General features: G+C 36.8%; 1 protein-coding gene across 1 annotated transcript; it reads left to right on the top strand.

The window, feature by feature from the left end:
- Positions 1-4,509: 4,509 nt before the first annotated feature.
- Positions 4,510-12,998, top strand: klhdc4 (kelch domain containing 4). Its single transcript, XM_052598174.1, has 12 exons — positions 4,510-4,720; positions 4,819-4,910; positions 4,986-5,064; positions 5,486-5,584; positions 5,803-5,939; positions 8,530-8,622; positions 9,010-9,172; positions 10,123-10,201; positions 10,296-10,504; positions 10,588-11,002; positions 11,887-12,012; positions 12,602-12,998. The coding sequence occupies exons 1-12, from the start codon at positions 4,622-4,624 to the stop codon at positions 12,772-12,774; spliced, it is 1,764 nt and encodes a 587-aa protein (XP_052454134.1). The 5' UTR covers positions 4,510-4,621; the 3' UTR covers positions 12,775-12,998.
- Positions 12,999-16,025: the final 3,027 nt, after the last annotated feature.

Here is a 16,025-nt window from a genome sequence, read left to right as displayed (position 1 = left end):
TAGCAGAAATATGAAGATACTTAAATTAGTTAATAAGTTAATAGTAAATACACTCATCAAAACAACTTATATAAAGGGGTGACTAAAAACTATATTTAAATTATCATTTATAATGCATTATATAGTCAAATTATAAATAGTTATAATTATTAAGATACATAATTATTTTTATTTTTTTTAACATTATTTTATATTATTAAATGCAAGGATATTCCCACAGATAGGCCGCAGTATTCCCTGAAGCAAAGTTCCTCAGTCATGAATTCCTGTGGCTCGTGACTTAAATGGGCTCATGCTAGTTAGACTTTGGAAAAACTGACCTAAAAGCCATTTCTCTCCTAAGGATATCCTTAAAAGCTCGGTCTCGCATCAGCTGCTGGGGCCTAAGGAAAGCTCTCGTGTCATGTGAGCTGTGAGGAAAAGATTAGCCAGTGTCATTTGACTACGCTTTTATTTGTTATATTACCAACATTAGTGTTATTTGGTTAAAAAGCAGATGAAACGCTTCAGTGATAAAGCGTGAAAAGCACTAATTCAGCTATTTAAAAGTAAAGTAAGAAAAAAAATTCTCCATCGTTACTATCACCAGGTGGCATTGAAAGAACATTGAAAAATGATGAACTATAATCACACATACAAAAAAAGTCCAGTGGTGTAATATCCTAATAATAATAAAATTGTATAGAAATGAGTACGACTGTAGTCATTCTAAGCAATGAATAAACAATGCATAATCTAGACTTCATATGCAGAAAATTAGAGATTTTAAAATATATATGTTCTAAGAACGTTTTGCTAAGGCTCCCATTATGAAAAGGTTCTGAATATGCTGAACTTTGGATGTTATCTTTGAAGGGGCATCTTGTCATTTTGCAAAGATTATGTTAAAGTTACTTTTGAATATTGTCTGAAACCATCTGACACTATTAGACCTATAGGAATGAAGGTTACATGAAAAAAAAAAAAAGCTAAAAGAATGTTCCATGAAACAATGTTTTTGTGCGAACATTTTGAGAACGTCACTAAAGACCTAGTAACTTTGAACAAACATGCTATTAATGTTGCCAGAAGAATGTTTACTCATTACTTTGGCAGAACGTTCTGTGAATGTTGTGAACATGTTGTCTGAGAATCATCTTTCCTAGACACATAAACATGCAAATTGTAATCTAGTCCTCAAGGGGTAATGGTCATATGATTTCAACATAAAGGAAGCCCACTTAATATATAGAATAAAATAAAGTTTACATTATTTTAAAAAAATTCTTCAGACAATTTGCTAATGAAGTTAATTCCGAACTTAATTGCGAATTGTTTTAACAAGCACCCTAAAAGTGTCAGTGCTAGTGAAGATCAGCAGACTTGTTAAGTTTCAAGGCATGAGACTTGTCTTTAAACTCAGCTTGCGTCACTGTGTATGAGTAATAACTCTTTGAGTACCTGACCGGTTGACCTGACACACAAACCTCAGCAGAGGATCCTCATACTTTACTGTTAAATGTAACATGTAGACACTGACTGACCTCCTGCTGACTGCAGGCCTCAGTGTGTTGGCAAAACAGAAGAGTCGACTGACAACTGTGATGCTTAACAGATGAGTCTGTACTGCAGCCCTATTCAGTTTTCATCATTTCTATGAAATGGTGGAGAGAAAAAAATAGATTAGAGAAACAATGAAGTTGTCGTAATTAGAAGTAAAATTAACAGCTGTTAATTAAATGCAACAGAGGATGTTTTCTAACCTGGCAAGCTGATGGAAATTTCGACCTCAAATTCCAGGAGAAAGACAAAGGTAGAGCTTTTCTGTGCTCTTTATCTATTGGTCACAGGGGTTTAGTGTTTTGCACATGATCAGATCTACGTCAGTCTGCCTGAGGCAGAAGTAGTTTATTCCTGTGATGGCAAAGCTGAGTAGAAGACCAAAGCATCATATGTCACCCTATTTAAATTCTCGCCTTCATACTAAATGAATAGTCTTCTGATAAAAAAGATATTGTTGCTGCTGTCTCTGTTATTGACGTGGTGTGTTTATCTAAGAGAATCAGCTCTGTTGCTTTAGTCTCTTGGCAACAGGCAAATCACCGGTTCAAAGATAAAAATCATTTGTTGCCATCGTGTTCAATTTTTCATTACGCTGAGTTTCCAATCTCATCTCATTTCTTTATATCCCAGGCATCGCTGTGATCACGACTCTAATACAGAAGCCTTTTGTGCAGCTGATATCAGGATGGAGAGGCGGATCTGTTTTCCCCAGTAATGCAGGTTAATTCGCACACAGAACCCCATGTTCTCCAAGATTTACGTCACAGTGAACACTTATGTGTCAAATCACATAAGTGTTCTGACACCAAGTGTTCTGACACCAAGACCAGATGTTTTGAGCAGTGCAGATGGGGCCAATGAAGGGGCAATATTAGCTTTTAAAATTTTAGTAGACATGAAGGTTGAAAGTGAAATATAATTAATAGATAATTAAGTTAGCATATTTATGTTTTTGCAAGTTCCTGATAAACAACAGTGTGATATATGCTGGCATTGGGACGTTAGCCAATCATATCAATGCTTTTACATGAATTAGTCTTAAAAGTACCACTGTTTACATCTAGGGATGTAATAATCATATCTTTTCCTTTTCAAATGCAACAAACGAACCAGAGAAATCACTCCTGGCAGGCCTGGTGTGCTTCTTGTTATGTTTTATGGAAGGCGCACAATCTGAATAGAAAACAACAGGAGGCCGGGATTGCAAGGGGCAGAGAGACAGAGGTCAAAAGGTGTCGGAGTGAGACGTGTGACTGAAGTCTGGAGGCAGACAGGCTCACACACTCATGTGCATACACACACAATAGCACACACAGAATTAGACAAATCTCTCACTCAAGGTCACGATTCCACCTTCAAAGTGGCAGTCAGGTGACTGGAAGCAAGATTTGGGTGGTCATGTGCTTGGCAACACAGACTTTTCTGTCCTTTATGCTGTTTTTTCCCCCTTTTTTTACCTTTATGTTAGAAAATGTTGAAAGGGACAACATGGCATATTTACCAACCAAGGCCAAATGTTTGTTTTGTTCTGGTAGGGACATTAAAAAATCAAATGACAGCACATGAATGGTCAGTGTGATAGCAATGGATATTAAGAAGATGTGTTTTGTATTTTGAACTGTATGTTGAATGTTTCATGTGCATTGTGTCCTTTATGAAATGTTTTAATAATTCAAATGTTGAATAGTTTTCCCTTTTCCAGTTTATTAGAATACATTTCTTAGATACGTAAGAAATCAAACCTACCCTTTTGATAAATAAAGGGTCTGATTTCGTTTAAGTCCACTCCAAAAAATGACATATTAAAAGATTTTTGTGATATTTCTTCCCTAGAACCATCACAGAGAACTCATGTACAGTATCCCAAAACTCATTTAGTTTTTCGCAGGTCTAAAAAATGGGCATAATCGTGCCCTTATGTGTCTTACATCGGTTGCATAAGGGAGATGCACCAGGATATATCTTTCTACACAGTGACAACATAGGAATGTGTAATTTGTTTTAAATGTATTTCCTGCTATTATAAAGCACACGTCTTTACACGGTTATTTACCTGTTTTCTGTTATTAATATAGGGTAGTGATATTAATGAAACTGGATAAATGGCTTGTCTCTCAATATGTATTTATATTGTATTGTATAATATTGTATATTATTAGTGTTGTAACTGAGCCATAATGGGAAGAGGTATGCAAACTACAGGTTTTTGCATCAGTTGCTCGAGACATGCATGTTAATTAGTGTCATTTCTGAGGAGGATGGCTGTCAGAGCTTCATGTCAGGATGGTAAACGAATATGAACTGTATCAGTGCACCCTGTTAACACATACCACACTGTTCAGAGGAATGTAGAGGCTTCATATCTATATATGATTTGAGGTTTATACAACCTTTTCTGGGTCAGCAAACTAAACAGCAATGTGTTTGTGTGTGTGTGTAACTCTGGACCACAAAAACAGTCATAAGGTTCATTTTTTTTACAATTGAGATGTACTGTATACATCATCTGAAAGTTGATAAATAAGATAACTAAGGTTTCCATTTATGTATAGTTTTTTAGGATAGGATCATATTTGGCTGAGATACAACTATTTGAAAATCTATAATCTAAGGGTGCAAAAAGAAATAAAAATGGAGAAATTCACCTTTACAGTTGTCCGAATGAAGTTCTTAGCAACACATATTATACCAAATATACCTGAACTTATGGCTGGTTTTGTGGTCCAGGGTATATTTATGCAATAATTTATAATAATGATATATGTTATGCTTTATTATTATTATTCAAGAGAAGTATGACATAAGCCCCCTGCTGTCTGATGCAATGATTTAAAAAAAAATGCTAATTTCATTTAATCTAGGAATGTTTAAATCGTTGCGTTTGTGAAGTTTCACCAGTACGACAATATTCACCCGCTCCAGGGAGTGGCGCTACAGCGCAGAACTGTTAAAAACAAACCATCGAGGAACGTGTTGCCTGCGGAAGTATTTCTGTGCGTCGGTCTTGTAGTTCATTTAAAGCTCCATGTGGCTGTAATTGTCGCGCTTAAGTCATTCTGTGCCTTTTAAAACAATCAAAATGGGTAAAAAGGGTAAAAAAGAAAAGAAACTGAAAGGAGCGGAGAAAACAGCCGCTAAAATGGAGAAGAAGGTGTCGAAAAGATCGAAAAGAGAGGAGGTTAGTGAATTTATTGCTTAAGACGCCACCATTAGCACTCAAATAAACAATAAATCAGCACGAATGCAATAATTTGATTTTGTATTTTATGCGATTAGGAGGATTTGGAGGCTTTAATAGCAGAATTTCAGTCACTAGACGCGAAAAAGACGCAGGTTTTGGAGACGCCGTGTTCCCCTCCGTCCCCCAGGTGCGTGTCCACATGTCCAGGTGAGTCACATGTTTGTTTCTGTCACACCTGACTGACAGCTCGCGCTCTCCGCAGGTTGAACGCCTCTCTGTGTGCGCATCCCGAAAAAGACGAGCTGATTTTATTCGGAGGGGAGTTTTTCAATGGGAAGAAAGTAAGTAGTCGTGTTGGTAAATCTGTTGCTATGTTTTGGAGCTGGCCAATCCTTTATTATGTTCCAAGTACCATCCTGAACACCTTAAGCTTGTTTTATTATTGTATTTCTCATTTGTAAGTTGTTTTGGATAAAAGGTTTTTTGCTAGTAAGAGATGGTCTACTTGGTAATGACTAGCTTGGACCAACTAGAAACCAGCTACCAGTTTAATTAAACTGGATTTTCCACCAGGACATGATCTATTGATATCATGTATTGTTGACATAGATATTTATGTATTATATCAATATACTGTTGATATATTCCTATGAAATACTGTATGTAAATACATATTAATCAGTTTGTCACTGTTTCAACCGAAACAAAAACTGTGTTCCTCCCAAAAAGCCTCAAGTCAGTTAAATGTTTCCTTTCTTTCAGACGTTTCTATACAATGAATTATACTTCTACAACATTAAGAAAAACATCTGGGTGAAGGCAGAGATCCCGAACCCTCCTCCAAGACGCTGCGCTCAACAGGTACTCTTTTAACTTATTTAATGTGTTGGTTAAACCTCATATTTGAAATATACAAAATATAACAACATTATAACTTATATGTGCAAACAACAAGATGGAACAGATTTTGTATTAAAGCTGGATCTGTTATTTCAGACTTCACCACCAGGGGTCAGACTGTCTTAACAGAAGTCATTTCTCAAGCATGTTTCTGTGGCTCTCTCTCCATCTCTCTGCAGGCTGTGGTGGTTCCCCAGGGTGGAGGGCAGGTGTGGATATTTGGAGGGGAGTTTGCGTCCCCTGACGGCGAGCAGTTCTATCATTATAAAGATCTGTGGGTGCTTCACCTGGGGACACGCACATGGGAGCAAATCAAGTGAGTATTGTGTTGTTTTTGACAATTCACTGAGGACTGTGCAATACTCATGTGATATATTGCAAGTCATAGAACAGCATTCTTATTTAAAGTCTTGACACCAACACATTTATTTTTAAGCCAAAAGCTTTTAAAATGCACTTGAAGACAACATGATGGCTAAATATAATCAAAATAGTTTGAAAAAAGTGTGAATGATTACCATGTTTATCTACTATAGTATCAAAGATTGCATAAGTTATATCAAAATATCATGGATAATTTCGGAAATTTTCAGTGCATGGTATTCTAAAGGAAAAGTGTTTATATTTATAATATTTTATCATAATACAATATATAATAGCATACATGTACCTATAATTATAGCTAATATATAACTTTTTCTTCTTTTTTTTTTTTAAGTCAAGAGAAATTCATCACAAAAGTCAAATGTATTGTTAGGGCTGGGCGATATGGAGCAAAAAATATATCTCGATATATTTTGCTATATCTCGATATACGATATATATCTCGATATCTTTACAGGAAAAATAACCCCCAAAAAACTACTGCAAAAACAAATATGGCAAATATTACATGTTAAGGGGCCTATGAAACATTTAATTTTTTTCTTCACCATATGTTTTATTGTTACCTAATTCTGTGTTTTAGCATGTGCAATTATTTAAATGCATAAAAACAACTTAATTAGTTAAAAACAATTCTTAAAATAGCCTTATGTGAAATGTTTTTTTCCCTTCAGAAATTCTGTGTATTTACATTTTTCTGATTATCAAATGAAGGCATAAAACATTCATTTAATTTATCTTTTAATTATTTAAAATTAAGCAAACTTTATTTTTTGGTAAACAAAGGGGATTTACTATTAAAAATAAAACATGGGAGAAATGTTGTGTGATTATTCCTGATAAAATTATGTTCGTTTCATTTTAATAGTAGTAGTAGTGGGCTATCTACATTCTGCTGTACAATAGTAATAGATTTCTGTCAAATACTTTTATTTTGACGGGTTTACCTTTACAGTTCTGTGTATGTGATACCACAGTCTATGATGTGATATGAGCTAGTCTTACTCAAATCAAACGGTCAGATGCTCATGAAGTGACTCTCAGTGCAGTTCTGGAGATGTTCCTCATGTGTTCACGTCTTTATTTAGAGAGAGGAAAGACAATGAAATCAGCGCGAGCGTTACGCGAGCTTCCGTGTTTAATGTATGAAGACGCGCTTCTGCTCCATTCGTTGACACAGACACGCAGAACATGCAGGATTCATATTTAAATAGACTTTTCCGGGTTAATATTTGCAGATATTAGTCCATTTCGCGATTTGATGTAAGTGCATGACCGACTTTTGATTAATTCATTTAAAATTTGACCAATTCCGTGACATTCCGCGTTAAACTGTAAATTCCATTTTTATGACTGGATTCCGCGATTCCGTCTGCGTTTCATTGGGCCCTACAGTAGACATCTGCCTGCCGTTCGCCCTACGCCTTAAAACTGAAGTATCTCCATATAATGGAGCCAGTTGTCTTTTTTTTTTTTTGACTAGTTCTCTACACGCGAGGTGAGAGGGGACAAAAGCAAGGAGACGGGGGGCGAGCGAGCGGGGGCGAGCACAGCACAGGGAAGGCAAACAAGCAAAGTGGCGGAATCATAATATAAACAATATATCGATATATACGATAAGTCAAAATCCATATCGTGTTTAAAAAATATCTCGATATATTTGAAATATCGAGATATCGCCCACCCCTATGTATTGTGAAAATTGCTAATATTTTCCTGAAAAGGACCATAGATAACTAAAACAATAAAAATATAAAAAAATTGCTAAAACTGATACATTTTATATATTAGTGCTAACAAAATATGAATCACATACAAAATCAAAGTTTGTTTACATAATGTGTGTGTACTGCTTATGTATTGTGTGTATATATAAATACACACACACATTCAGTATATTTTGTAAATGTTTACATGTATATAGATGTATATATTTAATATTTTGTTATTTATACGATATCTTAAATATATACATGCATGTGTTCGTATTTATATATTCATAATAAATAAACACCATACACACTCATTATGTACACAAACTTTTATTTTAGATGTAATTAATCACGATTAATCATTTGACATCATATATATATATATTGTATATATGTGTATATATATATATATATATATATATATATATATATTGTATATATGTGTGTGTGTACACATTACAATAAAAAATGTCAGAAATAAACAACAAAATTACTAAAACTTTAAAATTAAAAGAAAAACGGCAATTACAGAAATAATTCTAAATATTAATTATTATAATAGGATCTCAGTTAAACTAAATGAACACTGAAAAAGACAAAACCATTCATTAAGATTGAATTCTTTAAGTTGAACCGGAAGTCTAATTGTGTTTGGTCTTTATGAGAGCTTAGCTGGGACTTTAAGACCCGTGTCCACCTGTGTTTTGTCGTCATGCTGTGATTAGAGGTTACAGATGTCTAAACTAACAGGATTGACTCTTGACTGGTGTCCTAGCCGCTTGTTGAAATATGTCCACTTTGTCCTCTCAGAGCTCCCGGTGCTCCGTCTGGCAGGAGTGGACATCGAATGGTCCTGAGCAAAAGACAGCTGCTTGTGTTTGGGGGATTCCATGAGAGCGCCAGGTACAGACAGGGCTCCCCGACTTCAGCCTGTCAACATTCAATCTTGTATTAGAAGAAAAATTATTGTTTTTGCTCTACTACTTTTTGGAGTGAGATTTGTGCCTCTCAAAGACAACCATGACCAGTAGAATTTTGTAAACGTATTAAATATTCGTTTTTTTTAAATGTTAATTTGAATAATTTTTATGCAAGTATTAGAAATACTGCAACACACACACACACACACACACACACACACATACATTTATATATATATATATATATATATATATATATATGTGTGTGTATGTATGTGTGTGAACATATAATCTGTATGTATATATACAATTTAAAACATTAAATACTCTTAAAATATTTAGTTTTTGTGATATGTTCTCTGCTTTACAGGGATTATATTTATTATAATGATATTCACGCTTTTAACCTGGACACATTCACATGGAGCCGTCTCCAGCCCACAGGAACTGGCCCCTGTCCCCGTTCAGCCTGTCAAATGACCCCCACTCCCGACGGCAACAGCGTCATCATCTACGGCGGGTACTCCAAAACTGTACGGTTTGGTTATTTCTGTGACTTTCTTTTTTCTTTTTCTTTTTATTTATTGATATACACTGAAATCGATTCATCAGGTTTTACATTTACATTAATCTATGAGTGAATGTGAATTTATTTGAATATTATATTGAGTATAAATGTTTAATTTGTGGAAATCTATCATTTTCACAAGAAATATTAAGTAGTTTTCAACATTATTAATGATAAGAAATGTTTCTTGAGCAGCACATTTGCATATTAGAATGTTTTCTGAAGGATGGTGTGACACTGAAGACTAGAATAATGCTGCTGAAAATTCAGCTTTGCATCACAGGATTACACTACCTTTTCAAATATGTTAACAGTTATTTTATTATGTAATATTTCACAATATGACTGTCTGTACTGTATTTTTTCAGTTAATGTAGTTCATTATAGTACGTTTGTTCTAGAGATACTAAGAATACAGTGGTACTACTAAATCACGTATAAAAAACATTGTCATGGTGCATGGAAAAACTCCATGGTAGTACTATGTCCAATAAATCATGATAGTGTCAAGGTACTTGTATTTTTTAGAGTACAGTTGCTAAGCAACTTGCCACGTTTATATAGAATCCTACTGTTGTTCGGTCACATGAATAGTTTACAGTAGCTTAATTCATATGTTATAATACATTATAACTATTCGTGTAACAAAATACATAAAACCTCAACATCCTCCCTCCATATATAGACGTGGCATTTCAGGTTAAAGTGTAAGGGATTTAAAACTGTTCACACCTTATATGTCCATCATTAGTTAAGCTGTGTTACACTTGGCTTCTTTTTGCAAGGGCATGTTGATGGCAACTGCAACTGCTCTATACAGAGAACCAGGTATTGTGTCATTTCCAGGAGCTTGTCCTTGAGTAAACCCATGAGAGTAAACAGATGTAGGTGGTCATGGCTGCCTTTCTCTTCCAGAGAGCGAAGAAGGATGTGGATAAAGGAACCATCCATTCTGACATGTTCCTGCTGAGGAGGGAAGGCAAAGAGGAGCAAGGTACCATCATTAGGACCTCCACAGTTTGGAAAATCCACTTTCTTGTCCATGTCTGAAAAAGATTTTCAGATAATTTTATGCTCTTGTCCTGCAGAAAAGTGGACATGGACACGAGTGAACCCTTCAGGAGTCAAGCCCCCTCCTCGGTCAGGCTTCTCTCTGGCGGTGGGCCCCGGGGGCCGGGCGCTGCTCTTCGGTGGCGTCTGTGATGAGGAAGATGACGAGTCTCTGGAAGGAGACTTTTTTAATGACCTCTACTTTTATGATATCAACAAAAACCGCTGGTTTCCTGCTCAGCTAAAGGTTAGTGTAATGTTTTGATTTAGTAAAGCCTCTAAAAAAAGCCCAAAAAACATTTTATATATACATTGTCTTTTTCTTGGCAGGGCAACAAGTCAGAAAAGAAGAAGAGGCGCCGTGGGAATAAGGGAGAACAGACGAATGAAACTGAAGGGGAGAAAGAGGAGGCACAAGGTCCCACTGAGATTATTAAAGAGATCGTGGCCGAGGATGGAACGGTTATGACCATCAAGGAAGTGATTCCAGCTGCACAGGCAGAGGAGGACAGTGAGGAGGAGGAGGAGGAGGAGGACGATGGCGAAGAGGAGGAGGCGGCTGCAAAGGCTCCCCTGGTGGAGCCCTGTCCTCGCTCCAGCGCCATGGCAACGGTGAAGCACAGCAAGTTGTACTTGTATGGAGGAATGTTTGAGGTGGGAGATCGACAGTTCACCCTCAGCGATCTCTACAGCCTGGACCTCCATAAGATGGACCAGTGGGACGTTCTAGTGGAAATGGACCCCAGTAAGTGTAAAGAGAGTCCAGAATTCACAGCTGCTTTCAGAATATCTGTCTGTCTGTCTCTATCAGTCTCTGTCTGTCTCTATTTATCTATCTGTCTGTCTGTCTGTATCTGTCTGTATCTATTTATCTGTGTCTGTCTGTCTGTTTGTCTCTATCTATCTGTGTCTGTCTGTCTGTCTGTCTCTATCTTTGTCTGTCTGTCTGTCTCTATCTGTCTCTGTCTGTCTGTCTCTGTCTGTCTGTATGTCTGTGTGTGTCTGTCTGTCTGTCTCTGTCTGTCTGTGTGTGTCTGTCTGTGTGTGTCTGTCTGTCTGTCTCTGTCGGTCTCTGTCTGTCTGTCTGTCTCTGTCTGTCTGTCTGTGTGTGTGTGTCTGTCTGTCTGTCTCTATCTGTGTCTGTCTGTCTCTGTCCGTCTGTCTGTCTCTGTCAGTATCTTTATCTATCTATCTATCTATCTATCTGTCTGTCTGTCTGTCTGTCTGTCTCTTTTTTTTTTTTTTGTCATTTGTTCTATGTATAATTTGTCTGTCTGTCTGTTGGCAGGGTTGCCAGGTCTGTGAAACAAAACCCAAAGCCCAATTTCTATTAGAACTACAATCAAATTTTGTATGCAGTTTTCTCTCTGTTTGGGGGGGGGGGGGGAGACCACTTTAAACCGCAGACTTAAAAACAACCCGCATTGTAAAAGTAGCCCAATTCCACTATAAATCTTTGGAGTTGATAACATTCTGTTGGTTTCATTATCTGTTGTTTGTTCTATCCATCGTTTGTTTGTCTGTCTGCTTCTCTATCTGTCATTCTATTGTTCTATCTATATGTTGTATTGCAAATAGTTCAGTACCAAAATGTACAAGCCACACTCAAGCACTGAATTCTTATTACAGAGACGCAGGAGTGGCTGGAAGAATCCGAATCAGAAGAGGATGATGATGAAGAAGCAGAAGCAAAGGGCGGTGATGCTGAAGAAGATGACGAAGAAGAGGAGTCGTCCGAAGAGGAGAGTGAAGAAGGTGTGTATTTCGGAAATGCCAATTTAGCATTTCGGACACGTGTGAAGGAGAAAAGTATTGAGATAGTAAGTTTAACGTTTACTTACAGACAGTTCAAAATGATGCCTGTTTAAGAGATTGAAAGGCAATCCCTGAGGGCGGACACGTACATTTTCCTTTAATGATCAAGGCCATGATTTGGGTCAGGTCCATGAGGTAGACATGAGCAGATGACAAAGGGTTTAGCTGCCAAGACCCCGGTCAAATTCCACTGATTCTCTTTGACAACCAGAGCTGTGTGTTTTGCTTTGGGGTCCTTCTCGCTTAAATTCATTATTGTTAGATGCCTGTTTCGCTTGTCAGTTGTAATAACATCACTCGTTGTTAGCTTGTGGCTGCTTTATGGTTAGGTAGTATGCTAAACAAAGAGACTTTACCTCATCATCCACTCAGGGGGCATTTCATGTTCCGAGTATCTCCGTTTCAGCACTTCAGCTCTCGGAATAAAGTGAAGTTTTTTAGGAGAACCGAAAAGTTTCTAGATTTTTAAAGAGAACAGAAGCGGTAACCTGGACAGGTGTTGACATTTTCTCTGTATCTCTCCCATCAGATGCAGAGCATCCTCCAGTGAAGCCCGGAGAAGCCCTTGCGGATTATCAAACACGGACTGAGAAATACTGGCTGGGTCTGGCCCGAGCCAACATGGGTCCTGAAGCCAAAGAGAAGAAAGTACAAAAGGTCGGCCAAGCCATGGCCAAGGTGTTCTTTGAGGATCAGGAATGAGATTTTACGTGTCTGCGTGTGTGTGTGAGAGAGAGAGAAGACAATTAAAGGGTTTGTTTGTGAGAAAGCTAATGGATATGGTGTCATTATATATTAGCAAGCTGTGTGTGTTTCTGAAAGTGAACAAAAGAGAGCGAATGGATGTGTGTTTGAGTTTTAAAAAAGCGAAAGCATGTTCTTCTGACTTTAATGTTTAAAAACACGGCCTTACTCTTTTCTCACTATTTTGTCCATGTGTTTTTATTATTAATAACAGAAGCTAGCTGAATCTCAAAGTGGTTTGATTATTTGAATTCAATTATTTGCTTTCTGTGACCCTTTCTACTCGGATTCAGAAGCCATTTTTAGGTTGTAACTACTGCTCTAAATCGTACTATGCAAAGTAATATTTATTTTTCATAATATTTGATCAAATTATTTAGCATAATCAAAAACGTTAATGTCCAACCCTGCTACATATCTGTTGATGTGCTCTACTATAGTGATAGTTACAGTGTCTCAAACTGCAGTCATTTTGTCATTTACCGCTTTTTAAAATGCTGTATTTGTCTAGACGTGAGCGAAAAAGCACCAAATATCAGAACAGATGTGTTCTGTGAAAGACATCTATAAGAAGTTGTGTCTTCGAGCTGAAGAAAGCTAAATCAGATGGCCAAGTGGCAATCACAGTTTCCAAATCAAGGCGCTTCTCACATTGACCTATTTTTTGTTGGCTGTGAAGAATAAGCGATGTAGAAAGAGAGGCTAATGAATAATGAATCGCGGATAGAGAAATGGATGAGGTTACGATTATGCAGCCAACTGTCTCTCATCTCCCCTCTTTTATTCTCTCCATCTCGCCATCTTTTTCTCAAATCTGACTTTCTTTTTAAAAAGTGAGTTTATAAATAACTGAAGTCGCCGTTTTTGCAGCCCTGCTCTGACGTCCTGAAGCACATGGATCTGCTGTCGTCAGAGACACATCAGAAGAGTGTGTGAGCGAGAGAGAGAGAGGGAGAAACAGGGACAGATTTGCTAGTTCTCGAAGATGTTTGTAGGTCACGTTACTTGATTGATTCCATTTATTTACCTAGTGGCTGTCTTTATGACCTCATTAGTGTTGTGAACCAATAAGAAAGCGAGTTTGATAGAAGATAATGATTCATAATTGAAGCTTGACTAATTCTATAGCTCGGGGACATGCTTCCTCACATTGTCTAATTTGTTTGGACACGGTTTAAAAAGGCTTGTAAATGGAGCCATTTAATGATCTTTTACTGTCTAAAGGTGTTACAGTGAAGTTCCAGAAAGAATTGATATAATAGACTCTCGCAAAAATCTAGCAATGGCACAGTAAATTAATCAAAAGTGGTAAAGACGTTAAAAAAAAATTGGCACAATTGTTTTCAGCTTCATTTGGTGAGCCTAAGAGACTAATTAAAAAATAACATAAAAATCTTGCTAACCAATAGTGTGCATATAATCTTTTTTCTATATTGCATGTACTTTATGATAAATAAAACATTGATTACCAAATGCAAATCTCATTTTTACAGTTTTACAATTCTTACGTTGTCATATTTGATATATAAAATGAGTTTAATACAGCAATGATTTTACTGGCACATTTTTTACTCATTACTGTAAATGCAAAATATTTCCATTTAATTCAAATTTGCTTGAACATTTCAAAATCATAAATAATGTTATATTTTAGTTTATTGCACATCAAACCAAATATACATTTAGAACGCTTTGAATATAAGGCACGTGTCGCATACGGCATTAAAACAACACAATTATGAGTAAATAATGACTTCATTTTAGTTCGGGGGTGAATTATCCCTTTAATAATTGAGTCTAATTTTCTTTATGCAAAATCCTGTTTTGATTTGAGGTGTTCTGGAAATGTTTTTGTGAGCTTTGCCTAGGCCCTATGTTACGGGTCGTTTTGAGAGCTCTTTTTCCATCTTGACTTCCCGTCTTACCAATAGATTTAAAGAAATCACCCATAATCCTCTTCTAGTGCTGGGACAAGGCTGAACTCAACTCAGTGATTCAGTTACAGTAATCTCAGACAAAATTGGCTTAACTTCCTAGCAGACGTCCACCGAACAGACAGGCAGTCGGTCAGCCGCAGTTTTGGTGGAGGGGAGACAGATGCGGTCATGTAAAAACGCCACCGATGTCCAGTAGGGTCAAAGGAAGTACACTGGTGTAATGTCCTTAAAATTCAAAGGCACGTCTCGACTCCGTGTTGCCAGATCTCGCTAGAAAAATAGAAAAAAATCAACCTTAAATAAGAACTATCCTGTACGTATATTGTAAATAAGAAGCATACCAAAAGATCTCAACCTGCAGCTGCACATGTATTCACATTATTGTCGCTTATGGATCGCTTATGATGAGCTAAACCCAAACTACTGTACTAAGACGCTTAATAATTGCTTTTAATAAGTGGACATGACAACAATACAAGAGCACGCTCTGAAAAATGCAAGACTTTTTGGGCAGTGGGAAAAAACACAAGGCCTCGAGACGTTTTTTTTTTTTAAATGTTCAATTTACTTTAAGTAATATAGTTTGTTTTTGTGAGTGTGTGCCATGAAGGTGAGTAAATAATAACAGAATCAGGCAAACTATTCTTTTTAGATTGAGAGGTTTTGCACAGATGTCTCTGAATCTGGTGCGAATCTTCTCGTGTCAGTTATGGGGATCTTTACGGTTATTTGTAAGCAGTCTCATGCTTCAGTGATGTGAGAACAGAAGGGATGACATGGGGTTAGTTTCTACAGGAGGGGACAAGGATGAAAGTAAGGGAAAGAGACCAAACAAGGACAAGAGAGAGAATTGAAGATGAAATGAATTGGCCTTGTGCCCTTTTGCAGACTATTGCAATTTTTTATTTTTTTTATTTTACTCTGAATCCATCAAGAAGATTCATTTACATTTTTGACATGTTTGTGGAGGATGTCTTGACAGTGCTGTTTTTATCCCTCTTCAGAATAAGATCATTCTCATATGTGTAATGTGTGCAGAGAGAGAGAGGCCACAACCATATTTTTTGGTCACACCTGATTGAGAACAATTCTGTATGAAGGTTGCTATAGTGAGGGCACACTCTCACTGGGGAAATCTCATGCATCACCTGTTTGTCCGTTTTCATTTGCAATCTTATGCACAGAGAATCTTCTATCACTTTCACTCTAACTTAATTTAATACAAAGAGTGAAAAAACGGCTGTATTTTACCCCAAAATCAAAAGGAAAAAA

This window comes from Carassius gibelio, chromosome B25, assembly GCF_023724105.1.
Source record: "Carassius gibelio isolate Cgi1373 ecotype wild population from Czech Republic chromosome B25, carGib1.2-hapl.c, whole genome shotgun sequence".
NCBI lineage: Eukaryota > Metazoa > Chordata > Actinopteri > Cypriniformes > Cyprinidae > Carassius > Carassius gibelio.
This window is presented reverse-complemented; position numbering and strand designations above follow the sequence as displayed.

Coding starts and splice junctions, on each gene's coding strand:
- klhdc4 (XM_052598174.1), top strand. CDS start 4,622: ATGGGTAAAAAGGGTAAAAAAGAAAAGAAACTGAAAGGAGCGGAGAAA. Junction 5,585..5,802: donor CAAGACGCTGCGCTCAACAG/GTACTCTTTTAA, acceptor ATCTCTCTGCAG/GCTGTGGTGGTTCCCCAGGG. Junction 10,505..10,587: donor GGTTTCCTGCTCAGCTAAAG/GTTAGTGTAATG, acceptor TTTTCTTGGCAG/GGCAACAAGTCAGAAAAGAA.